This window comes from Melospiza melodia, chromosome 14 (assembly GCF_035770615.1).
Source record: "Melospiza melodia melodia isolate bMelMel2 chromosome 14, bMelMel2.pri, whole genome shotgun sequence".
Lineage (NCBI taxonomy): Eukaryota > Metazoa > Chordata > Aves > Passeriformes > Passerellidae > Melospiza > Melospiza melodia.
Window position 1 is genome coordinate 18,843,849 of NC_086207.1, and position 17,071 is coordinate 18,860,919.

The 17,071-nt window shown below is 51.8% G+C and overlaps 1 protein-coding gene across 3 annotated transcripts in view; it reads right to left on the minus strand.

Moving 5' to 3' along the window:
• Window positions 1–17,071, minus strand: part of SH3PXD2B (SH3 and PX domains 2B) — a 61,990-nt gene that overhangs the window by 7,404 nt on the left and 37,515 nt on the right. The window contains exons 6-10 of one of the 3 annotated variants that reach the window (XM_063169050.1): window positions 10,375–10,400; window positions 10,089–10,124; window positions 4,357–4,491; window positions 2,907–3,011; window positions 996–1,113 (exon numbers count right to left, since the gene is read on the minus strand). In XM_063169050.1, coding sequence (XP_063025120.1) covers window positions 996–1,113; window positions 2,907–3,011; window positions 4,357–4,491; window positions 10,089–10,124; window positions 10,375–10,400 — 420 coding nt within the window. The remainder of the gene's footprint in view (window positions 1–995; window positions 1,114–2,906; window positions 3,012–4,356; window positions 4,492–10,088; window positions 10,125–10,374; window positions 10,401–17,071) is intronic. The other 2 variants (XM_063169051.1, XM_063169052.1) reach the window with 2 other exon arrangements.

Below are 17,071 nucleotides of genomic sequence, written 5' to 3' on the forward strand. Positions count from 1 at the left end.
GACCCTCCCTGCTGGCTGGGCTGCAGCCACCTCCTTCAGATGGCACCAACTACCGAGCCTGTAATTGCCTTTGGAGCTCCTGTGGCAGCTCTCCTGTGCCTCACATGGCAGTGGATGTGTTTCTGAGGCTGTGCTGCTGCCAGGAGCACAGGTTCAGTGTGAGGTTATGAAAATTGCAGCGTGTGCTCCCACCCTGAGCAAGCCCGGCCGTTTGCTCCACCACAGAGAAGAGAAAATGAGCCTCCAGCAGAAAACAAGCCTCAGCTGGGGATGGGCTGGAGCCTTTGGCACACAGCAGAGCTGGCCCAGACCTGGCCATTCCCTGCAGGAGCCTCCAGCAGAGCCAGGGGATGCAGCCAGGCCTGGGACATTCCTGGGTTTCCCCATCAGCAGGATGTGACACCCACTAAAGCTCTGCAGGAGGACACAGCCACCTCCCTGCCACAGACATCTTCCATGAAAAACCCTTTCCTTAGGATTTTTCTTCCTGAGAAGCTGAGAGGCCTCAGGAACAAAATGCAAACATTGATTATCTGCTGCTGTGGAATGCAACAGGTGCACCTGTGATTGGCCCATGTTGGTTGTTTCTAATTAATGGCCAATCACAGTCAGCTGGCTCGGACAGAGAACCAAGCCACAAACCTTTGTTATCATTCTTTGCTATTCTATTCTTAGCCAGCCTTCTGATGAAATCCTTTCTTCTATTCTTTTAGTATAGTTTGAATGTAATATATATCATAAAATAATAAATCAGCCTTCTGAAACATGGAGTCAGATCCTCATCTCCTCCCTCACCCAAGAACCCTTGTGAACACTGTCACACCTCCCAGCAGAGGAAACCTGGGCAGTTCAAAGATTTTCAGCCAAAGCTGTGCTTGAACATCAAATCTGTGAGGATGGAGAGAAATGAGCTCTGAAACTCTGCCCTCCCCAGCTCACAGACTTGCCTTGGGGCTGGCACCCCACAGCCCCAGCTGCAGTGCCTGCGATAGTACCTGATTTTCCACCAGCCCTCCAGGTTCTTCTGGGTCACCACCACCACGGCCCCTTTGTCCAGGTTCATCTCATCCTGGTCTCTTGCAGTGTAGGGGTAAATCACCGTGTACTTCTCCTCTGGGGGAAAGAAAGAGCAGCTTCACTGAGGAGCTGTTTGATGGAAACCTGGCCCCAGCTGGACAATGGCTATGAGGTGCTTTATAAAATGATAATTCTTGTAATTGAGGTGCAAACACACAGAGATACATGACCATTCAAAGGGAAATGACAGTGAAATGTATTTGGAAATGTAAACTTTGGTGAGATGCTTTGGCCCAAGAAGTTCTCTAAAACAGTTTCTCCTCTCCCTTAGGACTACAGACTTTTCACAGCTCATCACAGAAGCTCTTCCATGCATCCATTTCAGCTCAAATTTCATTCTCAGAGTCTTTAAAGAGAAACCATCCTCTGTAAGGGGAGAGAAATCTCACAGGCATGAGGGGGCCACCCCATGCACACAGAGGTGCCCTCAAACTGCTCCAGAGCAGCAGATCTGCAGAACATCACCATTTAATCCCCAGGACATTGCTCAAAGCCACGTGGGGAGCCTGGAGAAGAACCTGATGTCCTGACCACCAGAACAAGGGATGTTAAGCAGGAATGTGAATGTTCTTCTCTTCAGGAGAAAGGAGAAACATCCTAAAAGCCATGCAGCCATGTCAGACAAATGGGTCCATCCATCCTCCCCTCCCTCAGCTTCCTCTCTGGAAGAAACACAGGGAAATAACTGCCTGTGCTTAAGCAGTGCCTTCACAACAGGGTGAAGGCCATTTGGGGAAAATTCTGCCTCCAAAATCCACCCCTCTGACATCACTACATCCCCACCATGCAGCTTTCCTCGATTTGTCTCCTGGAAGGCTCTGATTTCCCATCCCCTCCATGCAGAGGGGACCAAGCAGAGAATGTCCTGTCACATCCAGCAGGACCTTCCCCTCCTGACCCCACCCTGAGCCACCAAGCCAGGTTACTGCAGGGGCTGAGGCAGCAGCTGCAGGAATTCTGCACATGTGTGCTGGGGAAAGCAGGAACTGCAGTTTCTGAGCCCAAAACATGAGAAGGGAGAGCTGAGAGAGGAGAGGGACATGCACAAGGGAAGGGAAGGGAAGGCTGAGGAGCAGGGGTGGGCTGACACATGCACAGCAAACCAACATGCACACAAGGCTCCAAGCACAACACAGGGGCACCAAGAAAGTCTCTGTGCTCCACCTTGAGCCCATCCAGGGGTGTACAAGTCCCCGAGGGTGCGGCGGCGGCCGAGGTGCCTGGGCAGGGACCAGTACCTCCATGGCACTGGGACAGCACGGGGAGAGCAGGAGAAGGACGAGAGAGGACGTGAGGAGGTGGCACTTCATGCCCAGGAGGAGACAGGGCTGACACGCAGAGTGGTGCAGAGACTCTGGAGCCCTCCCCAGGCTGAGCCCCCCAGAGCAGGGGCTGAGCCAGCTCTGCTCTGGGCACATGGAGGCACTGGCCAGGATCTGTTATCCTCTGGGATTTGCTCCAAGGACAGGCTGGACCCTTGCCTTTCCCACACTGCGTGCTCTTTGTCCTGCACATGCATTGTCCAAGGAGCTGGGCTTTGCTCCTCCTGCAGGGCAGGTGAAACAGCTCCCGGGGCTGCAGGGAGGCACTGGGGGGAGCATTCCTGGGGGCTGGCACCTCTGTGCAGGATCAGAGAGGCCAGTGGATGCACCACCAGTGTCCAGCTGCCCCAGTCCTGCTGCAGGACCATTCCTGGGGTTTTGTCCCTTTTCTCAGGTTTGGTTCCTGGGTTTTGCCTCCCCCAGGCCCGTGCCCTGCCCCACTCAGGGAGGGTGATGCAGTGCCTCCAGCAGAGGAAGCTGGGGCAGATGCCTCCAGCAGCTTCCTACCTTCATCAGGCTGCATTGAGAACTCATCCTGGACTCCATCCTGGGCCTCCAGGCAGGTGGCTGGCACCCAGCCTTGCTCCTCCAGCGTGCTCACAAACCACCAGCCTGAGGAGAAAACAGCAGGAGGCTCAGCCAAGGGCTCACACCAGCCAAAAACCCCCTCCCTCCCTCCAAACCACGTGCCTGGGGGGCTGGGACCCCTTTCTTGCATCTCCACGGGAAGCTGGGGTGACCCCAAAGCAACAGAGCCAAGCAGAGGAGAACTGCAGCTGAGTGACATCTAAAAGTACAATTCCCTCCCCAGGAAAAGCAGGAGAGGCTCTGAGAGCTGAATGGCTCCAGCCACTGCATTTGCTGTTGGATTTTTCTGCCCCTTCATGGTTCATTTTCCCTCAGTGTGGGTCAGCAAGGCTGGGCTAATTAGCAGAGATGAATACCCTGTGTGTGAATCGATGGCTGAGCCCTGCTGCGCTCGCCTTCTCTGCATTTGTGGAAACAGCAGAACTGAAAAGCCACGAGCAAATGCAGGATTTAAAACATCAGCTCTCCCAGTGGAAGCCCAGCCAGCTCCAGAGAGGCCACAAGCAATTCTGGGCCCCCCTGTGTGTCCAATCAAAACCAGCGCTTGCTGCTCGTTATTAAAAGCACAATTTGTGTCTTTAGTGGGGGGAAATAAAGATTGAGCGTTACCCTCAGAACCCCCCCAGTGAGTCATTTAGAAAGACAACTAGATTGTCAGGGAGGGAATCAGCTACCTGCATGGGAGGGAAAAGCAGGGCTGACCTTTGATAAATAAATGATTTTCCACAGCTTTTGAGCTGGCTGTGCTAATCGTTTCACTTGCTTCAGGGTTGCTTTTATTTCTCTCGTTCTCAAACAGAGCTGCTGGTGCAACTGATCCTCCGGCAACCAGCTCTCCAGAGCTGCTAAAATCCATTTTCATTTAACTCCCCCCAACAAACAACTTCTGTAAGCTGCAGGGAACAAATTCTCCATGCCATGGCTCAGTCCCTTTGCAGGGAATAAATTCTCCATGCCATGGCTCAGTCCCTTTGCAGAGGTTAAGAGCGGGTTTAAGTTTTGAAGCAAGCAAAGCGCTCGGCTGCTGCCCATAGGAATTGTGAATGCACCAAGAGCCTTTCATGGCCACAACGAGAGTGTCGCCCTCTGTCACTCACTAAACCCAGCCTGCCAAGCCCAGGCATGGCTTTTGTCCTCAGCACACATCAGCCAAGTTTTCGCACCAAGAAGCACCAAGAGTGAGGAAGGGGGACGGCGCCGGGCACTCAGCACGGGGGGAATCAGCCCTGCAGCCTCATCCACACTCACAGAGCAGAGCTGCTTCCTTCACATCCCACCTCAGCATGCCTGTGGGCTGTTCTGCTTCAGGAGAACACTGACAGCCCAGGAGTGCTCCTGTGCAGCCTGCACAGAGCCCAGGTCCCTGTACCTGATTCGTTCTTCTCAATGATATCCACCACCTGGCCCACGCTCAGGCTGATCTCCGAGCTCTCCTGCTTCTGGTAGTCGGCCACCACGACATACTGCTCCAGCACCAGGGGCTCAGCCGAGGCACAGTCAGCTCCTGCACAGGGAGGGGGACAAAACCGACCCGTGTGCCAGGTCAGCACTGTCCCCAGGGCACGGCCAGCGCCACCCAGCAGCTCCAGGACACCCCGGGGACCCCAGCGTGAGAGGGGTGAGCCAGAGCTTGGGGCAGAGTGAGGGGCACAGAGATCAAACCAGCAGCCAGGTGAGGTGGGGACAGCCAGGCGAGACCTGCTGCTGCCCACCAGAGCCATCCAAGCAACCTCCACCAGCACAGGAGCTCACAGCAGCCTGGATCTCCCTGGGGTTCTGGGGACCCTCCTGAGCACATCGGGTGCCCCAAAACACAGAGCCTGCAGCGGGTTCTGCTGGGCTGAGGAGCCCCGGATGGGAAGGGTTTGTCGGATGGAGGTGTTTGTAGGACAGGACACATCCCCTGTCCTCCCAGCCCCGCTGTGCTCAGTGCCTTGGCCTGCTCTGCTGCCTGCCCAGCTGTACATCCCGGTGTCCTGGCAAAAAATGGGGAAAACACCCCGAGGAGGGGCAGAGGGGGCAGAACTCAGCAGGAACAAAGCGCTGCTGTGGCAGCAAGAGGAGAGCCGGGAGCTGCCGGGGAACGGAGCTGGAGCGGCGGCAGGGGGCACTGCGGGATCACCGGGACAGCATTTGTTATGTGCCATTTGGAAAAAAGAACTTAAGAAAGGGATTGTTAAGAGTGTCAGGGTCTGCTGTTGTACCTAGAGCCCCTGCTGGACCCAGAATTGTGTTTCCTAGCAGACACTTCTCTGTCTGATTTGAATTTTATACCAAAGGGGGAACAATTGTTCAAATGCTCTTTTGCTAAGGGGGAAAGATGAGCAGGTGCATTTCATTCAACCACTATTGGTGAATCTGTGTGTGAGGCCATGGGAGGCCCTGGTATGGGTGACTTGAGGTCATCTGGGGTTCCTTGAGGTCATCTGGGGTTCCTTGAGGTCATTTGGGATTACTAGAGGTTGTTGGAGTCCCTGGGAGGTATTGTTTTAGTTCATCTGGGATTACTGGAGGTCATTAGAGTATTTTTAAATTGATCCAGGGGTTACTTGAGGTCACTGGAGTATTTTTTAATTGATCTTTTAAATTGATCTCTAATGCCCCAGAGATTTGGGCTTCCCAACAGGAAGAAAAGGATGGGAGACCTTGGCTATCAGGAGCCATCTACAAAGATTACTGGGCTAATATGAACTCTCATTTTCTACTTTATTCTCTGTATTTACCTGCCACACCTGGTGCAGAGACCAGGAAAAGTCAGGAGGGGGAGTTTCAAATGTTCCAGGGGGTTAAAAAGTAGAGTTTGTAATGACAAATAGAGAGATGAGAGGAGGGGTTGAGAGGAAAGATGTGTGCTAAGGTGCCATCCCCATCCTGAAGGACGAGATCTAGCAGGTCCTCAGGACTCCAGGATGTCCTGCTGCCTCCTGGAGAAGTTCTCTTGTCCACAAGGTCACAACCTCTCCCAGCTGCTCCTGACAATGCCAGACCACAACCAAGACTGAAATGTGTCTGCAGGGCAGTGTTATTTCAAGGAAAAGAAGGAAATTGTCTGCGTCCATAAAGAGCACCCTGCAGAGCTCCAGGTGAGCTGGCCCGTGCAGAGGATCTGTTCCTGCCCAGGAAAGCTTCCTCCACACCAAAACCCAAAGGTGGGGCAGCACATAGAGCTCAAAATAGCCCTCCAAAGTGAATGGGGGATGCTGGGACTATCTCTTCTAGCAGCTCAATTAAAGGTTTGTGCCTAAAGGGATCTGAGGATCTACCCAGCCCCTGAGAGAAGAGTAACAACTGCAGGAAAGGATAAGTACTCCCCTTTCTGCCTCCCTCCTGTAATTCTGCCTCCCACCCGTGCCTCTGAGGCTATTTGTAGTTTCAGCAGCCAATTCTGGATCCTCCAATGTGCCCATTAAACCAGAAGAGAAGTGGTAAAACAAGCTTGGAGGAAGAGGTAGGCGTTAATTTCGGGAGCATTTCACCTGCCCTAATCATCCTGAACCACAAAAACACAGCCTGGAGGGAGCAAAGCATCCTGAGCACAGCCACACCTGGGCTCCCCAAAATAGCACCGGTGTAAAGCTGCCCAGGGAGGTGGGAGAAGCACCAAAGCTCTGGGCTGGGGAGGAGGAATTCATCCCCCAGAGAGGGTGTGCAGGCAGCTCAGGCAGGAGCTGGGCATCCTCAGCTGGGATGTGACACAAATGTGGCCCAGAGAAGGGGAATCCATCGAGGCAAAGGCCTTGGGCTGGGCTGGCAGAAGTGATGCTCGCCCTGGATGCAGGAGGGGCACTCAGCACATCCCAGAGCTGACCCAGGAATGCTCACAGCACTGACCTCACCCTCAGCCTGCCCAAAAATCCTTGGGTTTTGTTTGGCCAGAAGCTTGGCCTTTCACACAAGGGTTGAGATGTACAAACCCAACAGGAAATCTCACAGATATGGGAGTGCTTTTGATCTTTCCTTTTTCCTTTCCCCTTTCCCCTTTCCCCTTTCCTTTCCTTTCCTTTCCTTTCCTTTCCTTTCCTTTCCTTTCCTTTCCTTTCCTTTCCTTTCCTTTCCTTTCCTTTCCTTTCCTTTCCTTTCCTTTCCTTTCCTTTCCTTTCCTTTCCTTTCCTTTCCTTTCCTTTCCTTTCCTTTCCTTTCCTTTCCTCCAAAAGTGAGGAATTCCTGACAGAGCTTGGCCACTGATGCTCCCAGAGGGAACAAAGAGCTCAGCACTGAATTAGGGGCACAGGTATTTGGGTTTGAAACCTGTTGTACATTCCAGCCTTGGCCTAATCTCCAAGGCATCTCTCAAAAATGTCATTTTTTGGATGAAGTCCCTTCCTCCTCTGCCTGTGTGGGTCAGATCCGGAGCTCTGAGGGCAGCCCCTCTTCTCCCAGAGATCAGAACTGCAAGGGGGATGGACCTTCCTCCTGCTCTCACTGAAATGGGCCCTGAAGGCTCTGCTGAATTCTTTGCAAACCCTCTCATCTCCCCAGGGATCCTTGCAGAATGTGGAAAACAATCACATGGAAATCCCATCCAGCAGTGGGGCTTCACACAGCTCCCCTGAGGCTCCTTCAGTGCCTCTCCTCAGCCCAAGCACTGCAGGGACATTCCCCAGCACAGCAAAAGGGACGTGGGCACACAAGAAAGCAGCTAAAAGCAAACTGGCAAAGGGGCATTTGAGGTCTCTGCCAGCCTCCTTGGGCAGCTCCACCCAAATAGAAACTCTGGAGGCAGTTCCAGGCTCGCCTGCACCAAGCCATGGCTCTCCATCTGTGCTTTCTGTGAGAGGCAGAGAGAACAGAGACGCTCCAACAGGCAGGGCACTGATGGCGTGGCTGCTTTTAGACAAACCTAAAGCAGGGGCCAAGGCAGAGCCCCAAAGTCTGGGATAATCTGGGATAATCCACCCCCTGCAAGCTGTGCAGAGCCCACGCCTCAGGCTCAACCAGGTGGGATTGCAAGTGCTGTACAAAAAGCTGAGCAAAGAAAGCAGATTTTATTTCCAGTGCTCACACACACCAGGCCCTCCTCAAAACTCCAAGTGCCATCTGAGTCCCGTGGTCACCACAGGAGCAGCACTTTAACCCACTCTGCATCCCAGTGTTTGCTCAAATCCCATTTCCAAACCCAGCTTGCACTGCCAGTGCCTCAGAGCTCCTTCCAGCACTACTCAGGAGCAGTTCAGCCCCTCTCAGGCAATTGGGAAATGGCTTTTTGGACAATCCTCGTGATTGTTGTTAGCAGCTGTTGGATGACCCCTCCTCAGGGACATCCTGGATTGAAGGAGTATTTTTTGCGCCTTGCTGCACATTTGTTACCTCAAAGCAGGCCTGGCCTGAGGACCCAATGAACCACCAGGGATTTCCTCAAGGTTTAGGAGTTGGGGTGACAGCAGCTGAACCCAATTCTGTTTCTGCTGCCAGGAAATGCAAGGCAGAGAGATGAATCTCTGAACATGTCTGGCACGAGGCATCAACCCTGTGTAAGGTTACTGAGAGCAAACACCTTTCCCTGGTGGCTGCTGCCAGGGCAGAACAGCACATCCTGCCCTGCCAGAGCTTGGATGTTATCCAAACTCTTCCTTCTCACTGGAGAACTCCTGCTTCTCTAACAGGCAGCGTCCTTAAATTGAATTTTGCCCTCGTTGAACTGAGTTATGCAGCAGAAATTTTTTTCCTCTCCAAGAGAGGCCTCCCCTTCTCTTGTCCCCAGCACTTCAGAACAGAGCCAGGCTGTGCTGGCAAATGCCCATCCCAATGTCCTGCTTGGACAGGGAGCAGTCAGAGATTGAGCACAAAATGCTGTCAAAGGTTTGAACAGGTTAAATCCCTGTGAGCCCCACAGGAGAGCAGTCAGGTCATGAGAACAGATCAAAACCAGCAGCCCTAACAATACCAGAGCTTCCCACCTGCATCCTACTGTCACAGGTGTATTTTATGAAAAATCCTTTTGTTAGGATTTTTCTCCTGAGAAGCTGAGAGGCCTCAGGAACAAAATGCAAACATTGATTATCTGCTGCTGTGGAATGCAACAGGTGCATCTGGGATTGGCTCATGTGGTTGTTTCTAATTAATGGCCAATCACAGTCCAGCTGTCTTGGACTCTCTGGTCAATCACAAGATTTTATTATCATTCCTTGCTATTCCCTGCTAGCAAATCTGATGAAATCCTTTCTTCTGTTCTTTTAGTATACTTTAATATATAATTTTCTTTTAATATAATATATATCATAAAATAATAAATCAGCCTTCTGAAACATGGAGTCAAGATTCCCACCTCTTCCCTCATCCTGGGACCTCTGCGAACACCACCACATCCTACCACCAACCTCAGTGAAAACATCAGCCCCTGGAGGAGGGGTGAGCTGCAGCTCCACTGGAAAGGGAATGGAGTCTTTGAGTCCTCCTGTGCCTCTCCTGCCTCCTGCAAGAGGAACCACTCACCCACAAGGGGGTTTGCTCACACAGGGGATGGCAGTGCCAGCTCTCTGCCCAAAATCCTTCCCAGCACTGATTTCAGCAGGATCTCCATGCAGCCAAAGCTCAGACCTTCCTTCCCAAAGAACCTCACATCATTTTTATACCTTCTGCAGCTCCAGAGCTGAAAGATCCCTCCTTAACCCACAGACCAAAGGCCCTTCCACTCCTGTCTCCTGCTCTTTCTGGGAAGCTCAATAACCCTAAACCCCAACCAGGGGGTTTTTCAGAGATGTCCCCCTCTCCTGAGGAGCAAGGGCAGAGCATCCCAGACCCCACCACCTTCCCAGGGCTCCCAGCTGGTGCCATGGTGAAGGAGAACATCCAGCTGCACCAGGAGACCTCCAGCCCCACACTGCCCCCCAGGCAGCTCAGACTGAACCCTGAACCCCTGAAATATTCCATCCCCAGCCCTGCAGACGTTCAGCAGGACCTGGGGCACATCCCCTGCCCGTGGAGCTGCACCAAGAGCCAAGCCCAGCCCCTGTGCCACCACCCCCGTGTCCACCAGCCACCACAGAAAGGCACAGGGGATGTGACAGCTGCTGGCAAGGGTGACAAGCCTCCTGCCCCCCCAGCTGAGCAGTGTCCCCCGAGAAAGGCAGAGCAGAGCAGGGCAGGAGCAGCTGTTAGTACCTCTGTGCAGGAAAGAGGCCGTTCTCTGGATAATCCCTGATGAGGAACAAAAGGAGGGGAGACAAGGCATGAGGCAGGGAGGGGATGAACTGGGGGTCCAGCAGAGCTCACAGCACCTCCAGGGCAGTGCTGGGGGCTGTGGGCATCTGACCCATCCTGGGGAGCCCCACAGAGCCTCAGGGATATGGGATGAGGGCCATGGGGCTGGGAGCCCCACAGCAGGACAGCTGGCCTGTGGGTGGGAGCGGGAGTTGGTGTAAGCAGCAGAGAGGAAAGGAGTCCTTACCAGACCTCTTCTTCCCAATGGGCTCCCTGAAAAAGAGAAGAAGAGTGTCAGCAGAGTGAGGGGACAGTTGGGGTGCTGGCTGAGTGACAAACCCACCCAGGAGTGCACACAGGGCTGGCTCTGGTGGGGCCACTGACCCTCCTCACCCAGCCACTGTCTCCATGGGCATCACCCACCTGCAAACAGCCCCTGCCCCCTGCTTTCATTTCATAATTTAATGTTTTGTCCTTCCCAGGCTGAGCTTGGCTGCTGGCCTGGCCTTGCAACTTCCACCGAGGCACTTGGTACCCCCTTGGGCACTCATCCATGGGAGTGTCAATAAAATAAAAATAAAAATAAAAATAAAAATAAAAATAAAAATAAAAATAAAAATAAAAATAAAAATAAAAATAAAAATAAAAATAAACAATAATAAAATAAAAATAAAATAATAAAATATAGAATACAAAATAAAATAATAAAAATAAAAATAAAAAATAAAAATAATAAAAAATAAAATAAAATAAATAAAATCAAAAATAGAAAATAAAATATAAAATAAAATGCAGCCAAGATGGAGTGGAAACAAGCAGGACATTGCTACAGAAACTGGAGCCTGTGGAGCTCAGAGACCACAGACTGTGCAGAGACCTGAGCACCACGTCCCAGGCGCAGAGACCCACAGGGGAATCTGGGACAGAGCATTTTCTCATTGCAGAGCTAAATCAGAGTTAATTAATAATCCCCATTAAAACTGTCCCAGTTCAGAGGTGCCCCAGGGAAGGGAGGCAAAGCAAGGCAGGCTGGAGACCAGCAGGTGGGGATGGGAATAACTGGAGTTCCTGCCCTGCCTTCTGCTAAAGCCATCACTGTAACTCATCCCCTGGCTGCTCCCTCGGAGCGAGGGGGCAAGGAAGGAGCTGCAATTCCACTTTGCTGCTGGGACGTTCCTGGCAGGGACACAAAGAGCTGCAGGTCTGGGGAGCAGCAGCCTGGCCCAAGCACCTCAGAGGGGACAGGAGCTCAGACAAGACAGGAAACAGCAATAAACTCCTGGCAGCATCTCCTCCTCCTCCTCCTCAGATCCCCATGGAGCAGAGAAGGGAAGAGCAGAGCTCATGTGCACAACTCCATGGAAACTCATGGCTCCAGCAGAAGGGGAGGAAAAACCTCTCTGCCTTGCACTGTAAATCCCATTTAGCTCCAGCCCCCAGCAGCCACAGCACAGTTACAAAGCACCAATGCCCAGCTGGGACAGGGGGACACCAAGCAGCCCCACAGAGGTGGAAAAAGGCCAGGAATGCTTCTCCAGCTGCTTCCCAGAGCGCTGAAGGCAAAGGTTGCTGTGTGCCTGGACCCTCACTTAAAGCTCTGGGCCAACACCACAGGCTCAGTGGGATCAGCTCAGTGTCCTTCAAGAACCTCACAATGCCCTGAAAGGAAACTCTGACACATGGAGAACTCTTTGCACATTCAATAATCTCCACATGCCACGTGTTTTTTTAGGAAAAGAGAGTCAGGTTTCTCAAGCATCTTCTCTAGGCAGCATCCCTGAGGATCCAGGGGTGGGAAGGAGTGAGAGGGGGAGCACAGAGGTTGAGCAAAGTGAGCAGACTTTAAAAATAAATTAAAAGCAAGTACAAAGAGGTTGCTTTTCAACAACCTGTAAGACAACTGCTAAACTACTCACTGCAGGATGCTGGGGACACTGAAATTCTTCATGGACTTACAGGGTCATAATTCAGGCAAGAAATGTTAACTAAAAGCCATTAATTCTAAAGCCAGGTCTAAAGAAGAGTTGTTACAAGCTGGCTTGAGTTTATAAAGTTTTTCCTGAGGCACATTTGGTGGCTGCTGGGCCAGGCAGGTCCCAGAGGTGCAGGGAGGCGGCCCTGAGGTTGTCACCCAGAAAAACCCACCCTGCAGTGGGACTCACAGCAGAAAAGTTTCCCCAAATTGGCTTTGGGGACCTCAGCACTGGCCCTGCTGGTGGAATAGGTGAAGGACTGGAAACCCAACAGGAGGAAAACAACTGCAGCTGCTGCAAACCCACACAGGAGCCACATCAAACAGGACGGATCTGAGGTCAGCATTCCAAGAAAACATCTCCCTCACATAAAAAAATACAAACCAAACCTCTCTTGTAAAAAAAGTCGTGCTGTAACACAGTAATGCCACCAAAATAGCTGTCAGGAGGGGCTTCATCTCCTGAGCATCCAGCCAGCTTGGAGATGTTTGCAAGATTTATGGAGGCAAGGAGCAGGGGACAAGAGAGCCCTTGTTGGGGAGAAGTGATGTTTAGCAAATGCTCCAGCAGCCCTGAAAGGAGCTCCTGTCCCCACACTGCAGGGCCACTGCAGGGCTGGCCAAGCTGAGCCCTGGGGCTCAGGAAAGCCAGAGCCTGCCCAGGAGCTGGCACTCTGCAGGGCTCTGCAGAAATTGCTATTTCTGCCTGCTGTCAGCCAGCACAGGCAGCTCTCACAGAAAGGGGAGGAGGCTGCTCTGGAGCTGGGATCCAGCCTGAGCTCCTGGTGGGGATCAGCAGAAATGCAAAACAAACAACTCTGTGTACAAGCTGGGATCTGTCTGCAGAGCAGGACACGACCCCAAAGCCACAAACCAGCAAGAATCCTTATCCAAACCAACATCCACCAGCTCACGGATCTCTGCTCCACCAGCAAAAGCTCCTGGAGTGGCTTCCTGCAGCCCCTCCATCCCCTCCATCAAAGCAACAACTTTTATAAGTGTTTTATACACGATGGGCTGCTCAGCTCACCAGAAACCCCAGAGAAAAACGCTTTTAATTGAAGAGGTTTCTCATGGCCAGGGTGGGAACATCACAACAGCCCCTTCCCACCACACCCTACTCGTAACTGTGGGCAGTGAATAAATAACTGCTTGGTAATATTAATAACTAGTTAGTCATTAATATTAATAATTTATTAATAACTATTAGAGCCTTGCTTCTCTACAGAGTTAACCACTTGTAATTGTGGGCAGTGAATAAATAACTGCTTGGTAATACTAATAACTAGTTAGTCATTAATATTAATAATTTATTAATGATTATTAGGGCCTTGCTTCTTTACAGAGTTAACTACTTGTAACTGTGGGCAGTGAACAAATAACTGCTTGGTAATACCAATAACTAGTTAGTCATTAATATTAATAATTTATTAATGATTATTAGGGCCTTGCTTCTTTACAGAGTTAACCACTTGTAAATGTGGGCAGTGAACAAATAACTGCTTGGTAATACCAATAACTAGTTAGTCATTAATGTTAATAATTTATTAATGATTATTAGGGCCTTGCTTCTTTACAGAGTTAACCACTTGTAACTGTGGGCAGTGAATAAATAACTGCCTGGTAAGAGTAAAATAACCAGTTAGTCATTAATATTAATAATATCAATAACTATTAGGGCCTTGCTTCTCTGCAGAGTTAACCTGGGCTCCCTGATGTCCCAGAGCTGAAATTGAGCTGGAGAGGGAGCAGCTGAATGCCCTGACTCAGCAGTGGCTCCGTGCCCACCCCTCAGACCTCCCCAGCCTTTTCCAGCACCTCTGCTGTGGTTAAAAGCAGCAAAGGGCTGGGGGAGCTGAGGGGGCACACAGCACCTCCCAGCTCAGCATCCTGTGCTGCTCAGACCTGCTGAGAGACGTGGGGAGCAGGAATTTGATGACTTCTGCTCTTTGAAGCTGCAGGGCTTCCATCCAGCACCGAGGAGAAAAATCCCACATCCCCCAGATTGCTGACTTTCCAGAGGTTTCTTTTTCCATAAGCATTTCTCCTCTCCTCCTTTCCTTCACTGCTCTTCACAAATTCCTCTGGATTCAGCCTCTTTCTGCCCCTCACTGGGCAGCCCCGTGAGTTGGAAGCACTGGGGTAATCCCAGTCAGGGATCCACATCACAAGAGCCACCAATTGCCACTGCCAGTAGAAACCCTGCCACCTCCCCCTGCTCTCCTGTTTGATGTGGTCTCTCCAGGACACAGGAAAATTTGGGGAAAAGAGGGGATGGATGAGAGCTTCACCTCAATCTTCCACCCCCAAATGCTGAGATTCCTGTCTCACTCCCCTCCTGGCTGTGACATCCTGCCCAGCTGGGAGCAGTGGTGTGAGGAGGAGGAATAAACTCAGAGCTTGAGCCTTTTCCTCTCCCTTGGAGAGCAGGGGGAGGTTGGAAGGGCTGAGCACTGCTCGTGATGTTCAGCACAGAGCTGCTGCAGGGAGCAGGAGAAGCAGGAGAGCCCTGGCTGAGCCCAGGGAGAGCCCCAGCTCTGGGGAAAACAACACCACAGGGGCCTGGAGAGAAAGGCTGGGGCTGTCCAAGCTCCTCTTTCCATTCCCAAACACTGCCAGAACCAAGGACTCAGTTCACCCTTTGCAGTTAAAGCAGAGCTCCATGAACTGCAGTTAAACCAGAGCTCCACAAACTGCAGTTAAACCAGGATTCCATGAACTGCAGTTAAACCAGAGCTCCACAAACTGCAGTTAAATCCGAATTCCAAGGACTGCAGTTAAACCAGAATTCCATGACTTACAGTCAAATCAGAGCTCCAAGAATTGCAGTTAAACCAGAGCTCCAAGAGCTGCAGTTAAATCAGAATTCCACAAACGGCAGTTAAACCAGGATTCCATGAACTGCAGTTAAACTAGAATTCCACAAACTGCAGTTAAACCAGAATTCCACAAACTGCAGTTAAACCAGGTTTCCATGAACTGCAGTTAAACCAGGTTTCCATGAACTGCAGTTAAACCAAAGCTCCACAAACTGCAATTAAATCAGAGCTCCACAAACTGCAGTTAAAGCAGAATTCCATGACTTGCAGTTAAACCAAAGTTCCACAAACCACAGTTAAATCAGAATTCCATGACTTACAGTTAAACCAGAGCTCCATGAACTGTAGTTAAAGCAGAGCTCCAAGAGCTGCAGCTAAATCAGAATTTCACAAACTGCAGTTAAAACCAGAATTCCGAGGACTGCAGTTAAACCAGGATTCCATTGCTCACAGTTGAATCAGAATTCCACAAACTGCAGTTAAATCAGAACTCCATGAACTTCAGTTGAACCAGAATTCCAAGGGCTGCATTTCAGCAGAGCTCCAAGGGCTGCAGCCAGCTGTGGCCCTGGCAGGGTGTGACACCCTGGGGTGCAGTGAGTTGGGTGATGCCTTACCTGCCCCCAGAAAGGACAAGCACAGGGTGAATCCAACAGCACTCACAGGCACATCCCCTCCTCTGCCACCAGCTGCCACCCTCGTGGGCTGGGGTGAGCAGAGGTGCCAGCCAGGGATGCCCAGGGAAGGGACAGGGAGCAGGAGGGTTCCATGAGAGTGGCTGACTGGTCCTTTTCCCCTCCCTCATCCCCACCTTTCACCCACTCAGCATAAAAATATTATCCTTTTATTTTTTTCCTTTTTTTTTCCCCTTTTCCCCACTCATTTCAGGGCCTGGCTCCCTTTCAGCCTCGCAGAGCAGAATGTTTCTGTGCTGGATGAGGGATGACATCCGGGCCAGCCCCAGACACGCCATCACGTCTGATCCAGCCCAGCCGTCTATCACAGCTCCCATCTCCTTAGTGCTGAGCTGGCAGCACTCCAGGCCTTGGGAATGGGCTCCCGGCCCCTCCAGAGGACACAGCCAAGGACTTGGATTCATTAGCATTTTGAATTGCAGCTAATAAATACTCCTCTGGCATTTGGAATGGGATGGGGGACACAACGGGGATGTCCTTGAGATGCTGCAGGGCTTGGCTGCTGGAGGCAAAGGGACAAGGGGCACCCACGGGGTCCCTCTGTGGGCTGCAAGCTTGGATCTCCTCCTGGAGAGGGGGAGAAAAGGAAGGAGTGCATTCCCTATGGAGAGGGACAGGCAGGGAAGCAGCACATTCCCAATGGAGAGGGGCAGGCAACACGACCACCACTGGATTCAGCATCAACTGCTCACCCTGCAGGGCTCAAAACTGTGTCACAAACTCACAGAATTCTGCACCCAGGCCCCTGTGGACTGTCCCACCACAAAAACATGTTTAGGATTGGGCTCCAGGCAGTGCCTTGTGTCTCACACCCAAAGCAGGGAGGTGACAGGGGACTGGCACTGAGGGCTGCAAGGACAGAGGGCTGGGAGCTCTCTGCAGCACAGCAGCTCCCAGGGCTGCCCCAAAGGTGTCCCCAGACACCTGAATGCTCTGGCCACAGTGCCCACCCTGCCTCATTTCTGGCTGAGCCTGAAAAACGAAATAAAGGTGAGGAGAGAGGGTACAAGGCTGAAGCTGCCCTTCCATCCCCTGTGGCTGAAGGTCCCACACTGCAGGTGGGTCCAAGACCTGACTCCTACTGCAGAGCAGCTCCTCCTCCTCATGCAGGCTCAAACATCCCTGCAGAGACATCCCAAAACAGCCTCACCCTATGACACCCTCCCTCTGATGTCCTTGCAAGCGCATCTTGTCCTGGTGTCCCTTGCTTGCCCCTGAGAGATGATCTTCCCTGAGAGATGACCTTTCCTTAGAGATGACATTCCCAAAGGAATGACCTTCCCTGAGGGATGATGACCCCTGGAGCAGCAGGTTAAGTGGTGAGCAATAGCTGGGCAGGACAGATGAGAGCATCAGAGACAGCGAGCAATTAGTTAATGGGCTCTGGGGCTCTCAGACCAATCTCATCAGTGACCACGAGCTGCAGGAGAAATGATGACAGGCCAAGGCAATAGAAAC